The sequence below is a fragment of the Halichoerus grypus genome, chromosome 15 (genome assembly GCF_964656455.1).
Source record: "Halichoerus grypus chromosome 15, mHalGry1.hap1.1, whole genome shotgun sequence".
Taxonomy (NCBI): domain Eukaryota; kingdom Metazoa; phylum Chordata; class Mammalia; order Carnivora; family Phocidae; genus Halichoerus; species Halichoerus grypus.
The window spans coordinates 48,327,448-48,349,028 of NC_135726.1; the positions used below are offsets into that span (position 1 = coordinate 48,327,448).

The 21,581-nt window shown below is 59.0% G+C and overlaps 1 protein-coding gene across 6 annotated transcripts in view; it reads left to right on the plus strand.

Annotated features, from left to right (window-relative positions):
• The window catches only part of LTBP4 (latent transforming growth factor beta binding protein 4), a 29,097-nt gene extending 8,552 nt beyond the window's left edge, over window positions 1-20,545 (plus strand). For 5 of the 6 annotated variants that reach the window (XM_036094989.2, XM_036094988.2, XM_036094990.2 and 2 more), the window contains 29 exons: window positions 1,362-1,553; window positions 1,737-1,984; window positions 2,061-2,163; window positions 2,565-2,639; window positions 2,746-2,868; window positions 3,419-3,583; window positions 4,254-4,400; window positions 4,531-4,638; window positions 5,247-5,378; window positions 5,461-5,586; window positions 6,342-6,467; window positions 7,062-7,304; window positions 7,794-7,919; window positions 8,008-8,127; window positions 9,033-9,161; window positions 9,329-9,454; window positions 9,849-9,971; window positions 10,156-10,287; window positions 11,278-11,409; window positions 11,489-11,614; window positions 13,404-13,550; window positions 14,895-15,143; window positions 15,451-15,522; window positions 15,817-15,945; window positions 16,116-16,262; window positions 17,202-17,354; window positions 18,074-18,454; window positions 18,849-19,001; window positions 20,105-20,545. In XM_036094989.2, coding sequence (XP_035950882.2) covers window positions 1,362-1,553; window positions 1,737-1,984; window positions 2,061-2,163; window positions 2,565-2,639; window positions 2,746-2,868; window positions 3,419-3,583; window positions 4,254-4,400; window positions 4,531-4,638; window positions 5,247-5,378; window positions 5,461-5,586; window positions 6,342-6,467; window positions 7,062-7,304; window positions 7,794-7,919; window positions 8,008-8,127; window positions 9,033-9,161; window positions 9,329-9,454; window positions 9,849-9,971; window positions 10,156-10,287; window positions 11,278-11,409; window positions 11,489-11,614; window positions 13,404-13,550; window positions 14,895-15,143; window positions 15,451-15,522; window positions 15,817-15,945; window positions 16,116-16,262; window positions 17,202-17,354; window positions 18,074-18,454; window positions 18,849-19,001; window positions 20,105-20,259 — 4,388 coding nt within the window. In that variant the 3' untranslated portion in view covers window positions 20,260-20,545. The remainder of the gene's footprint in view (window positions 1-1,361; window positions 1,554-1,736; window positions 1,985-2,060; window positions 2,164-2,564; window positions 2,640-2,745; window positions 2,869-3,418; window positions 3,584-4,253; window positions 4,401-4,530; window positions 4,639-5,246; window positions 5,379-5,460; window positions 5,587-6,341; window positions 6,468-7,061; window positions 7,305-7,793; window positions 7,920-8,007; window positions 8,128-9,032; window positions 9,162-9,328; window positions 9,455-9,848; window positions 9,972-10,155; window positions 10,288-11,277; window positions 11,410-11,488; window positions 11,615-13,403; window positions 13,551-14,894; window positions 15,144-15,450; window positions 15,523-15,816; window positions 15,946-16,115; window positions 16,263-17,201; window positions 17,355-18,073; window positions 18,455-18,848; window positions 19,002-20,104) is intronic. The other variant, XM_078063633.1, reaches the window with a different exon arrangement.
• Window positions 20,546-21,581: the final 1,036 nt, after the last annotated feature.

The window sequence follows — 21,581 nt, forward strand, 5'->3', positions numbered from 1 at the left end:
GAAGGCACTAGAGTCCTGTTTTCTAGGTAACTCTCCCCAAAAGAATTTAACAGATTTCTAATGAAAGGGAGCTTTGGTTTCCTCTGAGCTAGGCTCTCTTTCCATTCTAGAAACCTTGAGCCATCTTTGAATCCCAGAGTACTGCACTCTATCTGATCTCTTTCCAGGAGTCCAGTCTCTTTACCCTTCTCAATAGAAGGGGCTCCCTCTATGTTTTCCTTCTCTCCAGTGTGTGGCTCAGAATCCCACACACGCCTTCCTGGACGGCCCCAGCCCCAGCCGCCTGCCCCCTTCCTCCCTCCGCACAGCTGTCTCCAGCTGTTCTCTGCAGCCCCGGGGGAGAAAGGGAGGGGGTGCCCTCGCAGGATACGTCCGGCCTTCTTTGGCTCAGAGGGCTCGGGGCTCCCCAAGGGTCCGGAATGCGGAGCCGCCGCCCTACCCCCGCCGCACCCCTCTCTTTGTTTACCCCGCCGCACAGCTGGCAGTGCCCCGCCCAGAGGTGGCCAGGGGCCCAGCGAGGGCGCGCAGAGGGGAGAGGAGGCGCGTCCCCGTCGCGGCCCCGCCCCGGGGCTACAGGAGGCGGGAAGGCAGAGCTAGAACTCTGCTGCCGGAGCAGACGTGGGCGGAGACAAAGCGCGGTGGGTGGGGCTAGGACGCCCAGATAGCCAAGGAGGTGGGGCGGGAGGAGCGTGAGCCAGTGAGCCGGGGGAAATCGGCGGGAGGAAAGGAAGGTGGGCGGGGCTAAAGGCAGCGGGTTAAACACCTTGACAGGAGAGGTTTAGAATCCGGCGGATAGCAGGTCATGTGGGCGAGTAGCTTAGCAGGGGACGCACAACCAGTGGGCGGAACTTGAGTGTCGTGGACCCGGCCAGACGGGATGTGCGTGTGCCTAGCATGGTAAAGAGACAGAGTTGGGAGAGCGGAGTGGTGCCAGGCGGGGTGGCCAAAACGTCGATTTAGTCAATGGAAGAGACCAGCGCCGGGTGTGCGTAGCTGAAGACCCAGCCGGATGATCAGATGGGCGGGGCTAACTGCTAAGGAAAGAGCGAGAGTGGTCGGGGCCGAGCCAATGGGCGGGGACAGCGCTGTCTGGGTGGGGCTGGAACGCCTGGACTCCGCCTCTAAAAGTGGGACTGGAGAGGAAGGGCGGAGTGAACTGAGAGTGAATGAAGAGCCGGAGGGCGTAGTGAGCTGACCCAGTGGGCGGAGCTATAGCAGAGGGCTGTACTACTGGACCCAGCCGGTGCAGGTGGCCAGGGTTGGGGGGGGTGACACAAGACAGATCAAGGCGGAGCGACTTACAACGAGGTGATACTTTGAGTATCACATTAGGGTCTGACCTAGCCTCTCTCTCCCCCCAGTCCTATGTCCCTTGATCTGTCACAACGGCGGTGTGTGCGTGAAGCCTGACCGCTGCCTCTGTCCCCCGGACTTCGCTGGCAAGTTCTGCCAGCTGCATTCCTCAGGCGCCCGGCCACCGGCCCCGGCCATGCCGGGCCTCACCCGCTCGGTGTACACCATGCCACTGGCCAACCACCGCGACGACGAGCACGGTGAGGAGAGTGAGGCCGGGGTCCCCTCTGACCCATCTGTCCACTGTCTCGCCGCTTCTCTGACCCTCATCTTTCCTGCCTTGTCCTGAGCACCCTTCTCCAGCGCGCCCTTCCCCCCATTCCTAGTCCCAGTCCGTAAGAACCGGGGGAGACACCCCTTTGCCCCGCCGTGCCTCCCTCCAGGCGTGGCGTCCATGGTGAGCGTGCACGTGGAGCACCCGCAGGAGGCGTCCGTGGTGGTGCACCAGGTGGAGCGTGTGTCCGGCTCTTGGGAGGAGGCGGACGCCGAGGCAGTGGCGCGGGCGGAGGCGGCGGCGCGGGCGGAGGCGGCGGCTCCCTACACCGTGCTGGCACAGAGCGCGCCGCGCGAGGACAGCTATTCCGATGCCTCCGGCTTCGGTTACTGCTTTCGGGAGCTGCGCGGAGGCGAAGTGAGACGAGGCGGGTGGGGAGGGGCCCGGAGCGTGCCACCACGCGGGGGCGCGCTCACCGGACACTTTTCCGCAGTGTGCGTCCCCGCTGCCCGGGCTCCGGACTCAGGAGGTGTGCTGCAGAGGGGCAGGCTTGGCCTGGGGCGTTCACGACTGTCAGTCATGCTCGGAGCACCTGGGTAAGCCCCAGGACGTCCCTGAGGTGCTCGGAGCTGGGGAGAGGTGATAACCCCGTGGCTCCTGGTTACCCTGCCCATAGACAAGCCGTGTTCACAAAATCTAGCCACACACCTACCCGGTTGTGGGGATCCTTTCCAGTCTAGATCTATCCAAACCGTTCTGGGACCACCCACTCCACTTTCTGACTTTGGCTACTCTGTTCTCACCCCACCTTTATGCCACGGCCCTGTTCATGCATTTCTGGAACCTCCCACGTCGCCTCTTGTCCCACCGCCTACCTAAGGCTCACCCTGCACTCAAGCCACGCCCAACATCTTTTAATCCCGCCCATCCCTCTTTTGTCCCCGCCCACCTATTTTCGCTCCGCCCGCCCTGGCGCACCCCTCTCTTCTCTCCATAGGGATTTCCGACCGAGTAGGCACCCCAGATGGACCGTGTCCAACCGGCTTTGAAAGGGTTAATGGGTCCTGCCAAGGTGAGCGAGGGAGATGGGGGGCAGGAGTGGGAAGGGCTTGGCACTATGAGCTGGGCTGGCAGGTAGCTCATCCCTGACGCCCCTGAGACCACTGCATTCCTCGCAGATGTGGATGAGTGCGCGACCGGTGGGCGCTGCCAGCACGGGGAGTGTGCGAACACGCACGGCGGGTACACGTGCGTGTGCCCCGACGGCTTCCTGCACGACTCGTCCCGCAGCAGCTGCATCTGTAAGCCACCCGGCGAGGGCTGAGGCTGGATCCCACGTCTGTCCTCCCAGCCGTCTGTCCTCCCAGCCCTCAGACCCTTTCCAGAGCATCCCTGGGCCTTAATTCCCTTAGACTCCCCCAGATCCTCCCAGACTCCCCGCGGTCACTCTTATTAGACTCCCCTCAGAACGTCTCAGACTCTTACACATCCTCAGACTCCCTAGACCTTCTTCAGCTCCTCTAAGAACCCTTCAAAACTTTAGGTCTATATACCTTCAGATCTTCAGACTTTCTTCAGCTCTTCTCAGGCCCCGAATCCCTTCATCTCTCTCGACCACCAGACCTTCTGCAGACCCCGAGATCCTTCTCAGATTCCCTCATTCCCTCCTCCGGCACCAAACCTTTCTCAGACCTCCAGACCCCTCACCTCTCCTTCAGACCCTCTCAGACCTCTTCTGAATGGCCTTTACACCCACCAGAGCCTCCCGGGGACCATTCTCTTGTCTCCCAGATGCCCTAGTTCCTCTACACTCCCAAGCCCGCCCTGAGTAATTTTCTCCCCAACACGCAGCCCAGCACGTGATCTCAGAGGCCAAAGGGCCCTGCTTCCGCGTGCTCCGCGACGGTGGCTGCTCGCTGCCCATTCTGCGCAACATCACCAAGCAGATCTGCTGCTGTAGCCGCGTGGGCAAAGCCTGGGGTCGCGGCTGCCAGCTCTGCCCACCGTTCGGCTCAGGTGAGCGCCTCCCGCCTGGCCTATCTCTAGGCTTGACTCACACAGTGCCCACTCTAGGCCCCGCCCCCGGGCCCTGAGACTCAAAGCCCTCCATCCGGATTGGGCCCTAGCCTTGGCCACGCCCCCCAGCCCCTGAGATCCTCAGACTGGACTCCGGCCGGGCCCCACCCCACCTTTGGCCACACCCACCCCTGAGACTCTTCCCCTGAGTCACGACCCGCCTTGACTACTCCTAGCCCTTTAGATATGCTGCTTGTCCAACCTTGTCCCCAAGCTTTGACCAAGTCCGGAGTTCCTGAGACCCTGCCCTCAGCCTAGGCTCCTTCTTGGGCCCCACCCCAGACACCCCCTTTCCTGAGACACTTCCCCGGCAGTCTAGCTTCTGCCTAAAACCAGACCCTTCAACAGACTAAACCAGATCCCATCCTCAACCCTTGTCCCTATCCCTATCCCAAGTAAGGAAAAACACCCTTGGTCCCACCTTTAGCCTCTGAGATGTTCCATTCTTTGGCCAGGGTACTACCCAAAACCAGCATCCAACCCAAACCCCTGACCCACACCCAAAACCAAGCCCTGCCCCCAGTCAAGGCCAGATTCTAGACTCCTCTTGTCTCACTTCTTCCTGCTTTCCCGTTCTCTCTGCCTCTCTCCCTCCCTTTCTTGTTCCCAGAGGGTTTTCGGGAGATCTGCCCTGCTGGCCCTGGCTACCACTACTCGGCCTCTGACCTCCGCTACAACACCAGACCCCTGGGCCAGGAGCCACCCCGAGTGTCCCTGAGCCACCGGGCTCCACCCTCCACCCATAGGCCACCCACAGGTGAGCTGGCTTCTGGAGGAGGAGATGCCATCTCCAAGGGGCTGCCCCAGCCTCATAAGGAAAAGAGGAGAGAGAGGAAGGGGGACACCCAAATCCAGGTCTCCATTCACTGATACCCCTTCTTTGTCAGGCTTTCTGCCCACCCATCGTCCAGAACCCCCACCTGAGCCCAGGCCGGGCCCTGAGCGTCCCCTGCCCAGCATCCCTGCCTGGTCTGGTCCTGAGATCCCTGAATCAGGTGCAGTAGAGGGAATCGAGGACATTGATGGGGGTATTACAGGTGGGGATCCTAGGGGGGAGCTCCAAGGTGAAGATCTCAGGATAGGGATGTTACAGCCAGAGGAGTTAAGGAATGGGTGGGAAGAGAGAAAGGTTTGGAGAGTCAAGTACTGGGTAACATTAGGAACTCGTGTTGGACAGACCTGGGTTTACGTTCTCTGTCAATTGGGCAAGTCATTTAACATCTCTGAGCCTCAGTTTCCTCATCTGTAAAGTGAGGATCATCGTGAGGATTCATTGAACTGTCTCTGAAGAGTCTGCCACATAGTAAGTGCTCAGTTAAAATTAGGCAATTACTTTTCACGCAGAGGGCACTAAGAACCTATCTCGGGCAGAGGGTTGGAAAGCACAATATTCAGAAGTGGAGACTTCGGGTGGCAATAAAGAGAATTCAGGCAGAGGATGTGATGAGAACGTCCCATAATAAAGGAGAGGAGGATCAGAAGCGGAAGACTGGGCTTGGGGAGGGACATCCATGAGGGTGTCTTAGGCAGAGGATCTGAGGGGATTGTACTGGGATGAAGGGGACTCAGAGATGGGGGAACCCTGGCTGTCTGGACCCCCCAGGTCCCTCTGCGGGCGTGTGTCAGCGCAATCCCCGGGTCTGCGGCCCGGGACGGTGCATCCCGCGGCCCAGTGGCTACACCTGCGCCTGCGACTCCGGTTTCCGGCTCAGCCCGCAGGGCACACACTGCATCGGTGAGCCCGGCTGTGGGGGTGGACGGAGGTGGGGCGGGGGCTCTGCCAGTCACCTCCTGACCGGCCCCCTCCGTGCCCTCAGATGTGGACGAGTGTCGCCGCGTGCCCCCGCCCTGTGCCCCCGGGCGCTGTGAAAACACGCCAGGCAGCTTCCATTGCGTGTGCGGCCAGGGCTATCGGGCGGGCCCGCGGGCGGCGGAGTGCCTGGGTGAGAAATCCGCCCCGCCCAGCTCCAGGCCCCACCCCTGCCCCGGTCGCGCTCCAGCAGTTCCCGCCCCCCCGCGCTTCCCCACACCCCTGCTCCCGCCCCCTGATCTGCTCCCACTCTCCCTTCGGCCCCACCACTGCCTCTTCGGCGCCCAGCAGGCTCTGCCCGTCGGGGCCGGTCCCTGCTGTACGACTGCCCGGCTTCTCTCCGGGACCAGGTCCGGCTCCGCTCCTCCCCTGGCCCCGCCCCCTCCATATTCCGGACCGGCTCCCGCCCTCCCCCAGGCCCCGCCCCAGTCCTACCTCGGCCGCAACCTATCACCTGACCACGACCCCCGATTCCCACCCTGCCGCACCCGTGCTCCGTCCTCACCCCGCACCGCGCCTTCCGTCTCTCCTGCCTCGCCTTTGTTCGGTCCCCATAGCTGCCCTTCCCGCCCTGGTCCTGCCCTCCCCAAATTGCCCCCCTCGCGGTTCTTCTCTCTGCCTCTGCCCTGGCCGGGTACCCAGTCGTCGTGTGGTCCTCCCCTCTCACCTGCCCTCCTCCCTCCCTCCCCGCCTACGCCTTAAACCTACCCACTCCGGGCTCTCTTACTGCCCCTGGCTCCCGCCCCAGTGTGGCCCCGGCCCAAGTTTGGCTCCGCCCCTGCCCTCCCCACCTCGCATCCTCCCTGAGCCCTCTGACGGCGGGCGTGGAGGGGGGGGAGTGAAGGGGAGTGTCTGCCCCAGTCCCAACCTCCGGGTTGGTGCCTGCAGACGTGGACGAGTGCCACCGCGTGCCGCCGCCGTGTGACCGCGGGCGCTGCGAGAACACACCAGGCAGCTTCCTGTGCGTATGCCCCGCTGGGTACCAGGCTGCTCCCCACGGAGCCAGCTGCCAGGGTGAGGAACTGGGAGGGACAGAGGGGAAGGGGGTGTGGGGGGAACGGTAGAGCGGCATTGTCATGAGGGATGGAGAAACTGAGCAATGAGGCAGGGGGAGGCTCATTGCTGAGAGCCGGGGCGGGCGGGGGGTGTGTGTGTGCGGGGGGCTCAGGTTCTAAGAGCCAGGCAGGCAGCCTGATGGCTGTAGAGACAGAGTGACATGGGGATGGAGAGGCCAAGTGATCGGAAACAGAAAAGCTGAGTCATGGAGGATGGAGAAGCAGAGGGATGGAGGATGGAGATGTCAGTTATGGGGCAGGGGGTAGACTTACGGAGAACAGTGCAGAAAGAGGCCAATTGATGGGGACTGGAGTTCTAGGAGGCCAACTGGAAGCTTAGGGATTGAGAAGGTAGAGGGATGGAGGATGGAGAATTTGAATAATGGGGAAGAGGAGCCTAGAATGAGACAGACAAGGAGGCCGAGTGATGGGGACCGGGAAGCAGAACGTCGGAGAGGGGAAAGGGAAAATGATGGAGGTCAGGGAGGCTGAGAGGAGCGCAGGGGCGTTGGGGGGCATAAAGGTGTGACTCTGGGCCCCTTGCCCTGGGCAGATGTGGACGAGTGCACGCAGAGCCCGGGCCTTTGTGGCAGAGGGGTCTGTGAGAACCTGCCCGGCTCTTTCCGCTGCGTTTGCCCGGCTGGCTTCCGGGGCTCGGCGTGTGAAGAAGATGTGGATGAGTGTGCCCAAGAGCCACCGCCCTGCGGGCCAGGCCGCTGTGACAACACGGCGGGGTCCTTCCACTGTGCCTGCCCTGCTGGCTTCCGCTCCCGAGGGCCGGGGGCCCCGTGCCAAGGTGAGGGTGCTGAGTCCAACCCATTCCACCCCCATTGGCTGTGGGGACTGGAGAGAGACATGGTTGGGGGGCAGAGAGACAGGGTGATGGGGCATGGTGAGGGAGAACAGGGGCAGAGAGGAGTGGACGTACTGAGAGGGTGGGGACGTTTTGACTCCAGAGTCTTCTCCCCTTTCTCCAAATATGAGGGTGCTCTCCATTCCTCCTCCCTTTTGGAATGATACTTTTGTGCTTGTGGGAACCCTGGGGAGGGGACCACCCTGACGTGGGGAGGGCAACCCGCAGGAGGTGGTGCCCTAGCTTCACCGTGGCAGCTGGGGAGACCATTAATGGGGGACCAGGGAAGGAGTCTGTCCTCTTGGGAGGTGGGATGAGCCTAGGCGAAGTCCAGGAGACTGCCTCCAGACTGGAATGTTGGGGTAGATGGTGACAGCAATGGGGATGATTGGGTCCAGGCCCCTTTCTCAGTCCCACTGGTCTCTGCCCCAGATGTGGACGAGTGTGCCCGTAGCCCTCCGCCCTGCGCCTATGGCCGGTGTGAGAACACAGAAGGTGGCTTCCAGTGCGTCTGCCCCACGGGCTTCCAACCTAACACGGCCGGCTCCGAGTGCGAGGGTGAGGCCGGGGAGGGAGGGAGGAGTGTGGTTGGGTGAGGGGGGCTCTGGGCTGCCCCTTCAAGGCCACCTTCTCCCCTGTCCCCCAGATGTGGATGAGTGTGAGAATCACCTGGCCTGTCCTGGGCAGGAGTGTGTGAACTCACCCGGCTCCTTCCAGTGCAGGGCCTGTCCTCCTGGCCACCACCTGCACCATGGCCGATGCACTGGTGAGACCAAGCCCCGGCTATGACCTTAGACCTGCATCATGACCCCTGACGTGGCCCATAACCTCCTGACCTGGACCTTAGTCCCCTGGACCATGAATCCCAGAGTCTGACTGTGACTCTTGACCTAGATTATGGGCCCCTGACCCATATTGCAGTTCCTGATCTGGACCATGAACCTTGACCCTGAATGTGACTTCTGGTTCTGTAATCCATGAACCCTCAACTGGACTGTGACATCTGACCCTAACCATTACCCCCGCTGATTAACCCTCACTACAACCCTGTTAGCAGTTGTAACCCTTTTGATCCTGACTGTCCCTTGACCCTGAATGTGACCTGTGACCCCTGAACCTGACTGTGACATTTGACCTAGCCATAACTCCTGCCGTAACCCCTGACTCTCTGTGGCCTTTGATCCTGTCTCTCACTGCCCCTCCCCATTCTCAGAATACCTTCCCTGGGGCCTCATTGGGTGCATGATCCCTGACCTGACACCTGACTAGGGGCTGAATTCTGGACCCTGACTCTTACCCCTGATCCGAATTGGTCTCAGATGACAATCACTGACTCTGACCCCTGCTTCGGCAGAATGCCATCCAGTGATCCTGGCTTATAATACCTGGCCTCTTACACTAATTAATTTCTGACCCCAGTCCTAGTCCAGAGTCCCTCACTGACTCCAGGGTCCTAGCACAGGGAGTTCCCAGAAATCCAGATCCACATGACACCCAGTTATGGTCCCTAGAATCAGGGAATCTTGGTCTCCCCCACCCACTTCTGCCACGGAGCCTTCACTTCATATCCAACCCGAGACACTACCCACCAATTTCTCAGATCCCTCGGCCCCAAGGGGATCCTTCCAGGGTCCCTAGACCAGACCCCTTCTGAAAGCCGCGTTCCCACAGATGTGGACGAGTGCAGTTCGGGTGCCTCCTGCGGCCCCCACGGCCACTGTACCAACACCGACGGCTCCTTCCGCTGCAGCTGCGAGCCGGGCTACCGCGCTCCCTCGGGTCGGCCTGGGCCCTGCGCAGGTGGGCAGAGGGGAGAGAGGGCGGGGAGAGGGACGGGAGAGCCTGGGAGTAGGGTCTGGGTTCCTGGGCAAAGCCTGTTGGGGAGGTGGAAGCTGGACTAACAGGCAGAGGGTGGGGCTTGCGGGCGGAGTTGCTCCTCCCTAAGCCCCATCTCTCCCGTACCCTAGACGTGAACGAGTGCCTAGAGGGCGACTTCTGTTTCCCCCACGGCGAGTGCCTCAACACCGACGGCTCCTTTGCCTGCACTTGCGCCCCCGGCTACCGGCCCGGACCCCGCGGAGCCTCTTGCCTCGGTCCGTACCCAGGCTGGGCCTGGACCGGGAAAGGGTGGGCTTACACCAAGAAAATCAGGACTAGGAGAGGGCGGAAGGCGGAGTCTGAATTTTTGGACTGAGTTCTCAAAGCGTCAAAGTCAAAGCCGGGATTGTGGAGCCTCCTGGCGGCGGCCAGAGAGAGGCGGGGTTTGGAGGGGAAAGGGCGGAGTCGGGGTAAGTTGCGCCGTGATTGGACGGGGCGGGGCCTGAACCCATCGGAGGGGTGGGGCTTGCAGGGAAAGGAGGAGCGTAAGAAGGGCGGGGAAAAGAGTGGGAGGTGTCAGCTAGAGGGGCGGGGCAAGGGCGGCGGAGGGGCTTGGCCTGCGATGCTAAGCCGCGGAGGTGGGCCGCGGTTTCGGACGCCGTCCCGCAGACGTGGACGAGTGCAGCGAGGAGGACCTCTGCCAGAGCGGCATCTGTACCAACACCGACGGCTCCTTCGAGTGCGTCTGTCCTCCCGGACATCGCGCCGGCCCAGACCTCGCCTCCTGCCTCGGTGAGAGGCGCCTCCCCCGCCGATCTCTGCCCCTCTGCCTCCCCTTCTCTCCCATTCGTCTCTCCTCCGCTGCTTGCTCCCTTCCCCCGTTCTGACTCTCCACTCCCTTCCTCCCTCACCTGTTCTCCTTTGCTTCCCACCCTCCCCTGCTTCCCCCATTTGACTGCTCTACCTCCTTCCTCAGATGTGGACGAATGTCGCGAGCGGGGCCCGGCCCTGTGCGGGTCCCAGCGTTGTGAGAATTCCCCGGGCTCCTACCGCTGTGTCCGAGACTGCGACCCTGGCTACCATGCGGGTCCTGAGGGCACCTGTGACGGTGAGACTACTCTCCTCCCCCACCCCTGCCCCTAGGACAGGTTGCTGGAGTCCACTCCCTTGGGGACTGAGGAGGAGCACCCTGCCTTCTGGACTTGAGGGGAGGGAAGGAGCCCCCAACCAATGCAATTAACTGTGTCCCTATCTCTGTGGTCGAAATAAGCCACCAGTGTGCCCTTGCATTTTCTCGTGGAGGTGAGGTGGGAGGATTTGGGGAGCAAATGAAATGACTGTGGGCTGGCTATCTTGGGCTCTCTGGCTGCCAGACCTGTGATCCATGCATGGAAGCCTAGTTTCAGGGGACCTCATTCATTAATTATGCAAGAATTCATTAAGCACCTAGTGTGTGTCGGACACCGGGGGTGCAACAGGCAATGAGTCAAACAAAGTCCCTGCCCTCATGGTGCTGATGAGGGGATAGGGAGGGGGTGGAGAGAGATAGACAGTAAATATGCAAATAGATTCAAGGTTCATTCAGCAAACACTTTGGGGACACCTACTGTGTATCAGGCACAGTTCTACACCCTGGGGCTACAGCGGGGAATAAGACAGACACAAGTCCCTGCATTGTGGAGTTTGTAGTCTAGGGAGGTGACAGTTGGCATGCTAACAGATGCATGGATAATATAATATCAGGTTTAAGAAGGAAAATAAAGCAGGATAAATGGGCAGGGATGACAGGGCGGTGGAGGAAGGGGCGCTAGGAGGGCTTGATCTCACTTGAGTGAAGTGAGAGAGGGAGCCGTGCAGATAGCCAGGGGAAAAGTGTTCCTGACAGAGGGAACAGCAAGTGCAAAGGCCCTGAGGTGGGGCCATGTTGGGACTATGTGAGAAATGGCAGTGAGACCTTAAGAGTCTCAACACTTTAGAAACTCAGACTCCTAGAATACCAGATTTATAGAGACTTCTCAGTCACGGGAACTGGGAGCAGCATCAGGAACTTGTGAATCCAGTCCTGTGACTCCCCTCCGCACCCCACTCTTTTTTGCAGATGTGGATGAGTGCCAAGAATACGGCTCAGCGATTTGTGGAGCCCAGCGCTGTGAGAACACCCCTGGCTCCTACCGCTGCACACCGGCCTGTGACCCTGGCTATCAGCCCACGCCGGGGGGCGGATGCCAGGGTAGGTGCCCGTCCGGCTTTGGGTGAGATGTGGAGGGGAGGGAAGGTCCAGCAAGGGCCTGACTGTCTGGTGGTTGCAGATGTGGACGAATGCCGGAATCGGTCCTTCTGCGGGGCCCACGCCGTGTGCCAGAACCTGCCCGGCTCCTTCCAGTGCCTCTGTGACCAGGGATACGAGGGGGCCAGGGACGGGCGTCACTGCGTGGGTACGGGGCTCCAGGGGGTGGGTGGGGCTGGGGCGGGGGGAAGAGGTTGGTCAGACCCTGCTCCTCTCCACGGACCTGAACAGATGTGAGTTCACATTTGCTGTGAACAAATATGAACATACACATTGGGCCTGTGGAACTTAGACCTTGGACTATATATCATGTCCATATCAGTCAGGACCCCTTTGGTTGCAAGCAACAGAAACCCTATTCATTCAGATCTTGTTCTGGGAGGACTTAAAAAAATACATGCATAAAGTATGTAAAATGCACACTAATCTTTTTTTTTAATGCACACTAATCTTAAGTGCACATAAACATTTTCGTTTTTCCCAACATTTTGTGAGGAAAATGTCTAAAGGTACAGAAAATTGAAAGACCTATAGAATGAATGTCCACATGCCCATGATCTATATTCCACTATCATTCTTTTATTATACTTCTTGTCTCACCTATCTGTCTGTAATCCGCCTTATCTCTGGGTTTAAAATTAAATTGCAGGCATCAGTACTTTTCTCCCTAAATTCTTCAGTATGCATAGCATTAACCAGAGTCCAGTAGGTGTTTCCAGATATTTTGATTTGAGGTTCAATTTACATACAGTGAGCTATATATATATATATATATATATTTTTTTTTTTTTTAAGTAGGCTCCATGCCCAGCGTGGAGCCCAACATGGGGCTTGAACTCATGACCCTGAGATCAAGACCTGAGCTGAGATCAAGAGTCAGATGCTTGGGACGCCTGGGTGGCTCAGTCGGTTAAGCGGCTGCCTTCGGCCCGGGTCATGATCCCAGGGTCCTGGGATCGAGTCCCACATCGGGCTCCTTGCTCAGCAGGGAGCCTGCTTCTCCCTGTCTCCCTCTGCTTGTGTTCTCTCTGTCAAATAAATAAAATCTTTAAAAAAAAAAAAAAAAAAAAAAAAAAAAGAGTCAGATGCTTAATCAGCTGAGCCACCCAGGAGCCCCAGTTATATATTCTTTAAATTTTGACAAATGCAAACACAACAGGCTTTATTTCTTTGAAAAGAATTAAAATAGTGGGGGCGCCTGGGTGGCTCAGTCGTTGAGCGTCTGCCTTTGGCTCAGGTCATGGTCCCAGGGTCCTGGGATCGAGCCCCGCATCGGGCTCCCTGCTCAGCGGGAAGCCTGCTTCTCCCTCTCCCACTCCCCCTGCTTGTGTTCCCTCTCTCACTGTCTCTCTCTGTCAAATAAATAAATCTTAAAAAAAAAAAAATTAAAACGGTGGAGTCCTAGAAAATGTTTGAACTGGAGGCATACTTGGATCCAGGGATTCTAACAAGGCTAGCTGTCTCCCCCTCTCAGCTCTGCTTTCCTCTGTTGTATTTATTTTCAGGCAGACTCTTCACAATCACAAAGAAGGCCCTAGCACCTCCAGGCTAACATCCTCAGCTTGAACCCCTAGAGCTAAAGAGGGGGTCTCTTTCTTGATATTTCTAGCAAAAGTCCCAGGACTGGCATCGACTGGCCCAGCTTGGTCACCACCCTTCTCTCTGAACCAGAGAAATGCAGCAATCTGGTTGGCCATGCCTGGAACTTGTGTCTCCTTGGAGTAGATTTAACCCTACTCAAAAATACATGAGTTGAAAATGGAGGAACAGAGGGCTCCCAAGGGAAATTCAGGGTTTGTTTCCAAAAGATAAGTGAATGAGGGGGTCTGGGTGATCAAAAATACCCATTATATTTGGGTATTTCAGACTTTTAGAGCTTTGGAATCACAGACGTTTACAACCATTGACTCTCCCTCCCCTTTGTCTCTTGCTCACAGATGTGAATGAATGTGAAACGCTACAGGGTGTGTGTGGAGCTGCCCTGTGTGAGAATGTCGAAGGCTCCTTCCTCTGTGTCTGTCCCACCAGCCCTGAGGAGTTTGACCCCATGACTGGACGTTGTGTTCCCCCACGAACTTCTGCTGGTGAGACTGATGTGTCTATTTAACTGATGGCTGCAGGGCTCACAGAAAAATGATGTGATCTAACCATTCCAGGCATGGACAGCTGCCATCAGTTAAATGTTGTTGTTTTAAATAACAATAAAAAATTCAGAACACATGGGTTAACATGGGTGGTGGGACTCGGTGTCAGCCCTGTCCCTGACTCTACCAGATTCCTTCATTCAACAAATGTTCACAGGGCATCCACTGTGTTTAGGCCCTATCCTAGGTCCCAGGGACACAGTAGTGACCAGGAGAGACCACTCTGTCTTTAAGGGGCTCACAGTCTAGAGGGGGCAGGCAGAGATATCGGCAGATAGTGACAACCAGAGAAATCAGGGCTGGAAGGAGGAAGCCCGGGTCAGAGGGAACAAGGCTGTGATGGGGCAAGGGTAGGGAATTGTGGGAATCCAGAGGAGGTGCCTACTCCAGCCTGAGAAAGTTAGAGAGAGTTTCCTATAGGGAGGGAGGTCGGAACTGAGAGCAGTAGGATGAGTAGAAATAAGCCAGGTGAAGTGGGTGAGGGAGGGCATCCTGGGCAGAGGATACAGCAAAGGCAAAGGCCTGGCAAGGCAAGAGAGGACCTGACATGTTTGAGGAACAAAAATAAGTTCAGGGTGGCATGCTGTACAAAGCAAGGGAAGGGGTGGGGAGAAATGAGGCCACAGAAGGATGCAGTGCCAGATCGCACCGATTTATCATCTTCAGGAGGTTTCCCTTTCCTGAGGGCACTGTGACACCATGGAAGGGTTTTGAGTGGGAGAGAGGTATAAACAGATTTAAAAACCTCCCTCCAGCTGCCCTGTGAAGGTGGACTGGAGTGGGTGACACTCCCAGGGGCTGGGAGCCTAGGGAGCAAGCTGGGGCAGGGACCCGAGCAGGAGAGGACAGGACTGGACCAAGGCAGCGGTCATGGGAAAGGAGGGGAGGGTGGGTGGCAGAAGGCGAGAGGCCAGTGGACAGCGAGAGGCTGCCTGGTGGAGGGGGGGAGATGTGTCCAGGCCCAAGACTAGGTTTGGGAAGACTCTGAGGCCAGCTTAGGATGCACTGGATGTGAGGTTCCAGGAAGTATCCAGGAAGCCAGAGAACACTGCCTACCCCCCCACCCCCTGCATCCCAAACTGCAGCTGGGACGATGGGCCAGACACCTGGGAGGGTGTGAATTGGGGAGGCAAGAGATGGAGAGAGGACAGCGGGTGAGAATGGGAGAGGTGAGGACAGATGGGGAGAGGTGTGGAGTCTGGTTCTGCCTCAGTTTCCTTATCTATAACACGGGGGTGGGAGGCTCAGCCCACACTGGGCTAAATTAGCCCCTTGCTTCCCCAGGCACATTCCGGGGCTCACAGCCCCAGGCACCTGCCAGCCCAGGTCTGCCGGCCCCACCCCGCCGGCCCAGCCCGCCCAGGCAGGGCCCTGCGGGCAGCGGGCGCCGGGAGTGCTACTTTGACACGGCGGCTCCGGATGCCTGTGACAACATCCTGGCGCGCAATGTGACGTGGCAAGAGTGCTGCTGTACGGTGGGCGAGGGCTGGGGCGGGGGCTGCCGCATCCAGCAGTGCCCCAGCAGTGAGACAGGTAGGACGGGCTTCCAGGCCGGCTGGAGGCCTGACGGTTTGGGCCGGGGGGGGGGGGGGGGGGGGGTGGTGGGGTGCATGGCGCTGGGACAGCGGGCACATCTGGACATGCGCTGGGGCACTGGAACTGTAAGGGCAAGGGTGAGCTGCCAGCCAGGTGGGCGTGAGGCTGAGAGGTGAGCACAAAGGCAGGGGACCTGGAAGCTTGGGTGATGAAGGGTGGTGGTGAGGGGGGCAAGAGTAAGCCCAGGGCCCAGGGCAGGCGCCGGGTTGAGGGTGTCCGGGCTCAGCCTTGTGTCTCTGTGCAGCTGAGTACCAGTCACTGTGCCCCCATGGCCGGGGCTACCTGGCACCGAGCGGAGACCTGAGCCTCCGGAGGGGTAAGGCTAGACTTCAAGCCCCACTCCCCCTCAGCCCCCAGGCCCAGCTCCGTCTCACCCTCTGGGTGTTTACCTCTATCTCTCCCCGTTTCTCTGTCTCCCCCACCCCGCTCTGTCTCTCTACCTCCACCTTTCCCTATCTCTCTACCTCTGGGTCTCTGTCGCCACCTTTCGGTCCCTCTCTTCCCTGGTCAAGCCTCGGAGCCACACATTCCCCCCCATCCAGCCGCCCCACACCCTGGCCCGCCCCCCCCCGCTTGGTGTGGGGCGCTCCTCTGACCATCCTTCCCGCAGACGTGGACGAGTGCCAGCTCTTCCGGGACCAGGTGTGCAAGAGCGGCGTGTGCGTGAACACGGCCCCAGGCTACTCATGTTACTGCAGCAACGGCTACTACTACCATGCCCAGAGACTGGAGTGCGTCGGTACGAGGCCCCCCTCGACCCTCCACCCCACCAGCCCCTCTCTGGAATGTGGCCACCGCCAGCAGGAAGTCCTTCCTGGAGTCTAGACTCCATCTATCACTGTCAACGCGCTGGGGAAGTGGGCAAGGATAGAGGGCTGCTCCCTAACCACTCCCTCCACGCCTCCCCAGATAATGACGAGTGCGCGGACGAGGAGCCGGCGTGTGAGGGCGGCAGCTGCGTCAACACCGTGGGTTCTTATCACTGCACGTGCGAGCCCCCGCTGGTGCTGGACGGCTCCCGGCGCCGCTGCGTCTCCAACGAGAGCCAGAGCCTCGGTAGCCCCGCCCCGCCCCTCGTCCCCGCCCCCCGATCCGCCTCACGCCCGCCCCGGGCCCCGCCCCCGCGCTCGACCACGCCCCCTCGCGCCCCGTTTCGTCGCGGTGTCTGACGCTCCCACGGGCCGCCTGGCCTGGTGTCCGAGGTTCTCCCGAAAGCAAAGGTTCCAGAGGAGCCTGCCGCTTGCTGGCCGTGTGTACCTGCACGTTGCTTATCGCCTCGGGGCCCAGGCTTCCTTTGTGCACGCTGGGTGCGCTGGCGATTGCCTCTACCTTAGCGGGTGGTTGTGGGGAAGTTTATTTCAGGACCGTTACGGGACCTGGTCTTACTAAGTGCTAAAGCCGCGCTTCCTGTTATGATTTCCCTGTGTGTCTCTGTCTCTTTCCACCTCTCTGGGCTTTCTGGAATTTCTGCCACTCTGGGTCTTTCTAGGTCTGGGTTGTTGTTGTTGTTTTTTGTCTCTCTCTCTCTGCATCTTTGCTTTCCTGTTTTTCTTGGGGTCTCTGACCCTTGGGATGTGTTTGTCTCTATCTCTTTGGGTCCTTTCTTTTTGCCCACTGACCTAAACTCTATTCTCCTTCCACTTCCTGTTCTTACATCCCCCCCCCCCGCCCCCACCCAAACACACAGACCCTGAGACTTCATTCAAACAATGCTCAGAGATGAAAAGGAACTGCCCTTCAGAGCCTGGGCTTGGAGAGAACCCTCTCAGACCCTATCTTCCAGCCATTGGACCCCTTATGCTTTCTTCTATATGACTGCCTCATTTCAGACCAAGCCCACACTCGCCTGGAGCTGCCTCAGAGGGCCTCTGGGAGGCAGATCACAGCTGAGCAGAAGCATCTGGTGTTAGGCGCCGGGTGGTTGGGCTGCTCCAAGCATTTGGGAGGACCCGATCCCACCTGTCCCACCCTGATGCATGCTGTCTCTGCCCTCAGATGACAACCTGGGAGTGTGCTGGCAGGAAGTGGGAGCTGACCTCGTGTGTAGTCGCCCTCGGCTGGACCGCCAGGCCACCTACACAGAGTGCTGCTGCCTCTATGGTGAAGCCTGGGGCATGGACTGTGCCCTCTGCCCTGCCCAGGACTCAGGTACTGCCACCTGCCTGGGCCGCACTCAGAGGCCGAGACAACCTATGAGACCCCTCCTCCCAAATCCTGTACCCTTAGACCTCAAATACCAGTTGCTCAGACCCCACCATCCTGGCCCACAGACCTCCAAGTCCCAGTGTTTTGGACACTCACTTCCAGGTGCCTAAGACCCCAGCACACAACCCCAGAGATTCCCAAAGCTTGGCTTTTAAAACCCCCGAGTCCCCTGATCTTTAGCTCTTGGGAACTCAACCCCAGGCCCCAAACCCTGGTCCTTGGTCCTCAGATCTCCAGGTCCCCTGGCTCTGATCCCCTCCAATGCATCCTGGGCCCTCAGGCCCCCAGTAGCACCTGGGACTCCCCAGCTCTGGTCCCTAAAACACCCCCCATCTTATTTCTCCCTAGTCCAAGATCCCCTGGACCACTAGGCCCCTAGTCCAGGATCCCATTCCAGCACTTGGACCCTGATTCCTAGCAGCAGTACTTAGTACTCTTGACCCCAGCACCTTGGAATCCCAGTCTCAGCCCTCAGCCCCCTAGTCCTGGCTCCAGAACCCCTGATCCTGACCCTGCCATCCCAGCCCCCTCATTGGGAGCCCCTCCCATGCCTCAGCCCAAGGCCCTCCTCACTCCTCTGCTCCTCTTTCCACACCGGGGGCCTGAATGGTGGGTGCTGAGGCAAGCAAGGGCTAACCATGAGGCTTGGCTCCTGTTCACAGATGACTTTGAGGCCCTGTGCAATGTGCTGCGCCCCCCTGCATACGGTCCCCCGCGGCCAGGTGGCTTTGGACTCCCTTATGAATATGGCCCTGACCTGGGGCCACCCTACCAGGGCCTTCCCTATGGGCCCGAATTGTACCAGCCCCCCGTGCTACCCTACGACCCCTATCCACCACCCCCTGGGCCCTTCGCCCGCCGGGAGGCCCCGTACGGAGCACCACCCTTCGACATGCCCGACTTTGAGGACGACGGCGGCCCCTACAGTGAAGCTGAGGCTGCGGCGCCATCTGGCCCAGGCAACCGCTGGCGCTATCGGTCCCGCGACCCCCGTGGCTCCTTCCCAGAGCCTGAGGAGTCCCCTGAAGGTGGAGGCTATCCTGGTGAGCACTGCAGGGCGAGGGACGGAGACTGAGATGAGGAGTTGGGGTGCAGAGAGATGGAGACAGGGAAGAGGGAGAGAAAGAGGATGAGATCTAGAAACAAAGAGAAGCCGGCGGATGGGGGTGGGGGGATCGGCTCAGAGAGATGGGAAAACAGTTACAGACGGAGAGCAGTGATGAAGAGGGACCGAAACAGACCTGCAGACCAAGAGATGAGGACAGACAGAGAGCAGAGCGAGGGAAACCGGGCCCCACAGCGCCCCCCACAGCCCCGGAGCGGGACGCACAGTTTAGAAGAGGATACCCGGCCAGGGGTGCGGCCCCAGATCGGGGTTCAAGGGATAGAAGGCAGAGACCCCGAACCACAACCACCGAGTCCCCGCCTTCTCCGCAGGGGCCCTGTCTGGGCCCTACGAGGGACTGGAGGCAGAGGAGTGCGGGATCTTGGACGGCTGCGCCCACGGCCGCTGTGTGCGCGTCCCCGAGGGCTTCACCTGCGACTGCTTCAGTGGCTACCGCCTGGACATGACCCGCATGGCCTGCGTCGGTGAGGGGCGGCCAGGGCCAGCCCGCACCCGGAGAGGGTGGACCCCTGACTGGAGTCGGGGGGTGGGAGGTGGGGGGTAGTCAGGGACGTCAAGGGGTCGGGCCAGACCAGAGGGAGCAGGAAGGAACTCCTGCACAGGGATGGGGCTTGCTGGCAGGTGAGGTCAGGCTGCGAGGACCTCAGGGACCCCGGCTAGGCTTGAAGCAGGATCGAGGAACCCTGTAGAATCTTGCAGGTGTGATGTCTAAGGACTCCCAGTGCTACCTGGGGCAATTTGCTTCCCCGCTTTGGAGAGCTTCCGTCTTCTCGTCTGTAGAATGGGAATATGAATCACGGCTGCCTAGTTTAGACAGCAGTAAAGCAAAGTGGTTACAGTCAAGGACGCCGGGGGAGTCGGACAGACCTCAGGCTCGGTCTAGCAACTTGCTGTGCCACCCTGGACAGGTCACTGGCCCTTTAGTGTTTCTCATCCGAAAAAGGAGCATAGTTGTAGAACCCATTTCATAGAGTTGTGACCATCATCAATACTGATTTACAATGACACTGGGGCCTATGTGTAAACCAAGGCTCAGAAAAGAGGACTGAGTTTCCCTAGGACTCACAGCCAAGAAATAGCAGGGGCCTGGACACTCAGAGACTCTTGAGAGCTGGTCTGAGAACTCGCTGGGCTGAATGGGGGCTTGTGTGATACTGGGCAGAGAGCTTCCCCAGGCTGGGCCTCAGTTTGCCCGTATGTAAACGGGATCACGATACCTACCTCAGAGGGTTATTAGGAGGATAAATACACGTAATGTGCTTTATACAATGTCTGGTATAGAGTAAGCATTGGTTGTTAAGATATCATTATCAGTATTATTTTCCTAACAAAAACCTAGTGACCTAGGGGCTACCCTCCCCATCTCACAGAACAGAAAGCTGAGGAGGCACAGAGAGGTTAAGCCACCTGCCCAGGCTCACACAGCCAGCAGGTGGTAGTGGCTGGATTCGAGTCCAAGCAGGAGGCTCAGCATTCGCACCCCTTTGCCCCAGGAGCCCTAGGGGCCAGGCAAGCGGGCTCCGGGGTCGCCAGGCCTGAGCAGCGCTCCCTGTACCCCCTTCTGCAGACATCAACGAGTGTGACGAGGCCGAGGCGGCCTCCCCGCTCTGTGTCAACGCACGCTGCGTCAACACCGATGGCTCCTTCCGCTGTATCTGCCGCCCAGGATTTGCACCCTCGCACCAGCCGCACCACTGCACGCCCGCCAGGCCGCGGGCCTGAGCCTCGGCGGCCCCAGGCCCTTTGCTCCGCGCCTGCGCACTCGGGTCCCTGCCGCGCACCCTCCCGCCCGCTTGTGCGCATGAGGTGCCTGACGGGCGGCGGCCAGAGAGGGGGGACGGGGGGACGCACGAAGCACGAACCGACGGAAGGAGGGATATCCTTCACTGCTCCTGCCACCCTCTGCCCCTCCTACCGACGCTGCGGGACCCCGGGACTAGCCCACGGGCCCCTTCACATTCCCTTTCCTTTTTATAAAAATTTTCGATTAAAAAACACCTATTTTGTACCTTCTGCCTCAGTCTGCCTATGTATCTCAAAGTCCGGCTCCAGAGTTTATTCTTTGAGCCACTAAATTACATCCTCTTCCCGTCCTTGACTCCATGTCTTCCTCTTCCTTTCTGTTGCCTCTGGCGCTTAGTCTGTCTCTTGGTTTCTGCCTTTCTCCTCCTGTGTCTGTTTCTCTCTTCGTCTCTCTGTTTTCTCTGTCTCTTGTCTTTCTGCTTCGTCTTCTCTGCCCAAAGCTCTATGACACAGGGACATAGTCTCTGTGTCTATGTCTTAATTGTTTTCCTCTCTGATCTCGGGAGAGATCCCCTCCCACTCGGTGGGGCCCTGCTCAGGGTGCTCCCTCTTAGCTAGAGGAGACCCTAGATTTCCCTACTCCCCAAAGTCAAAAGCTATTCTGGGACAAGTGGGACTTGGGGAGGTGGTGGAGGCAGGAGTCCCTGGAGGGATGAACGGAGACCTGGGCCTCCAGCTAGGAGCTGGCTGTGGCTGAGCTGGGAGTGGCAGTCCTGGTGGGTGGCCTGTGCAGGGACGTGCGGAAGCGACCATGAGCTGTGTGTGTGATGCTGAAATGTCGAGCACAGACCTTCCTACCCCAGTGACCCCTGCCTACTTCCTGGCCGTGGTGATGGTGGTGGTGGTGGTCAGGGGAGTCCAAAATTCTCCTCCCCACAAAAAGAGCAAAAAACAGCCTGGAAAAGCATAAGCTTAGGGTAGGGAATGGTTGGGAGTGGAAGGGCTCATTGGCACCAGAACAAAACAGAACAAACGTCTCTCAGCCTGTCATTCGTCACCCACCTACTAGTGTTAGCGGCTTTTTTTTTTTTAGGATTTTATTTACTTATTTGGGACACAGAGAGAGAGAGAGGTGGAGAGGGGCAGAAGGAGAAGGAGACTCTGCACTGAGCACAGAGCCCGATGTGGGGCTCAATCCCAGTACCCTGGGATCATGACCCAAGTCGAAGGCAGACACTTAACCGACTGAGCCACCCAGGTGCCCTGATAATCCATTCTGGGATAGAGGGGTCAGGACCCAG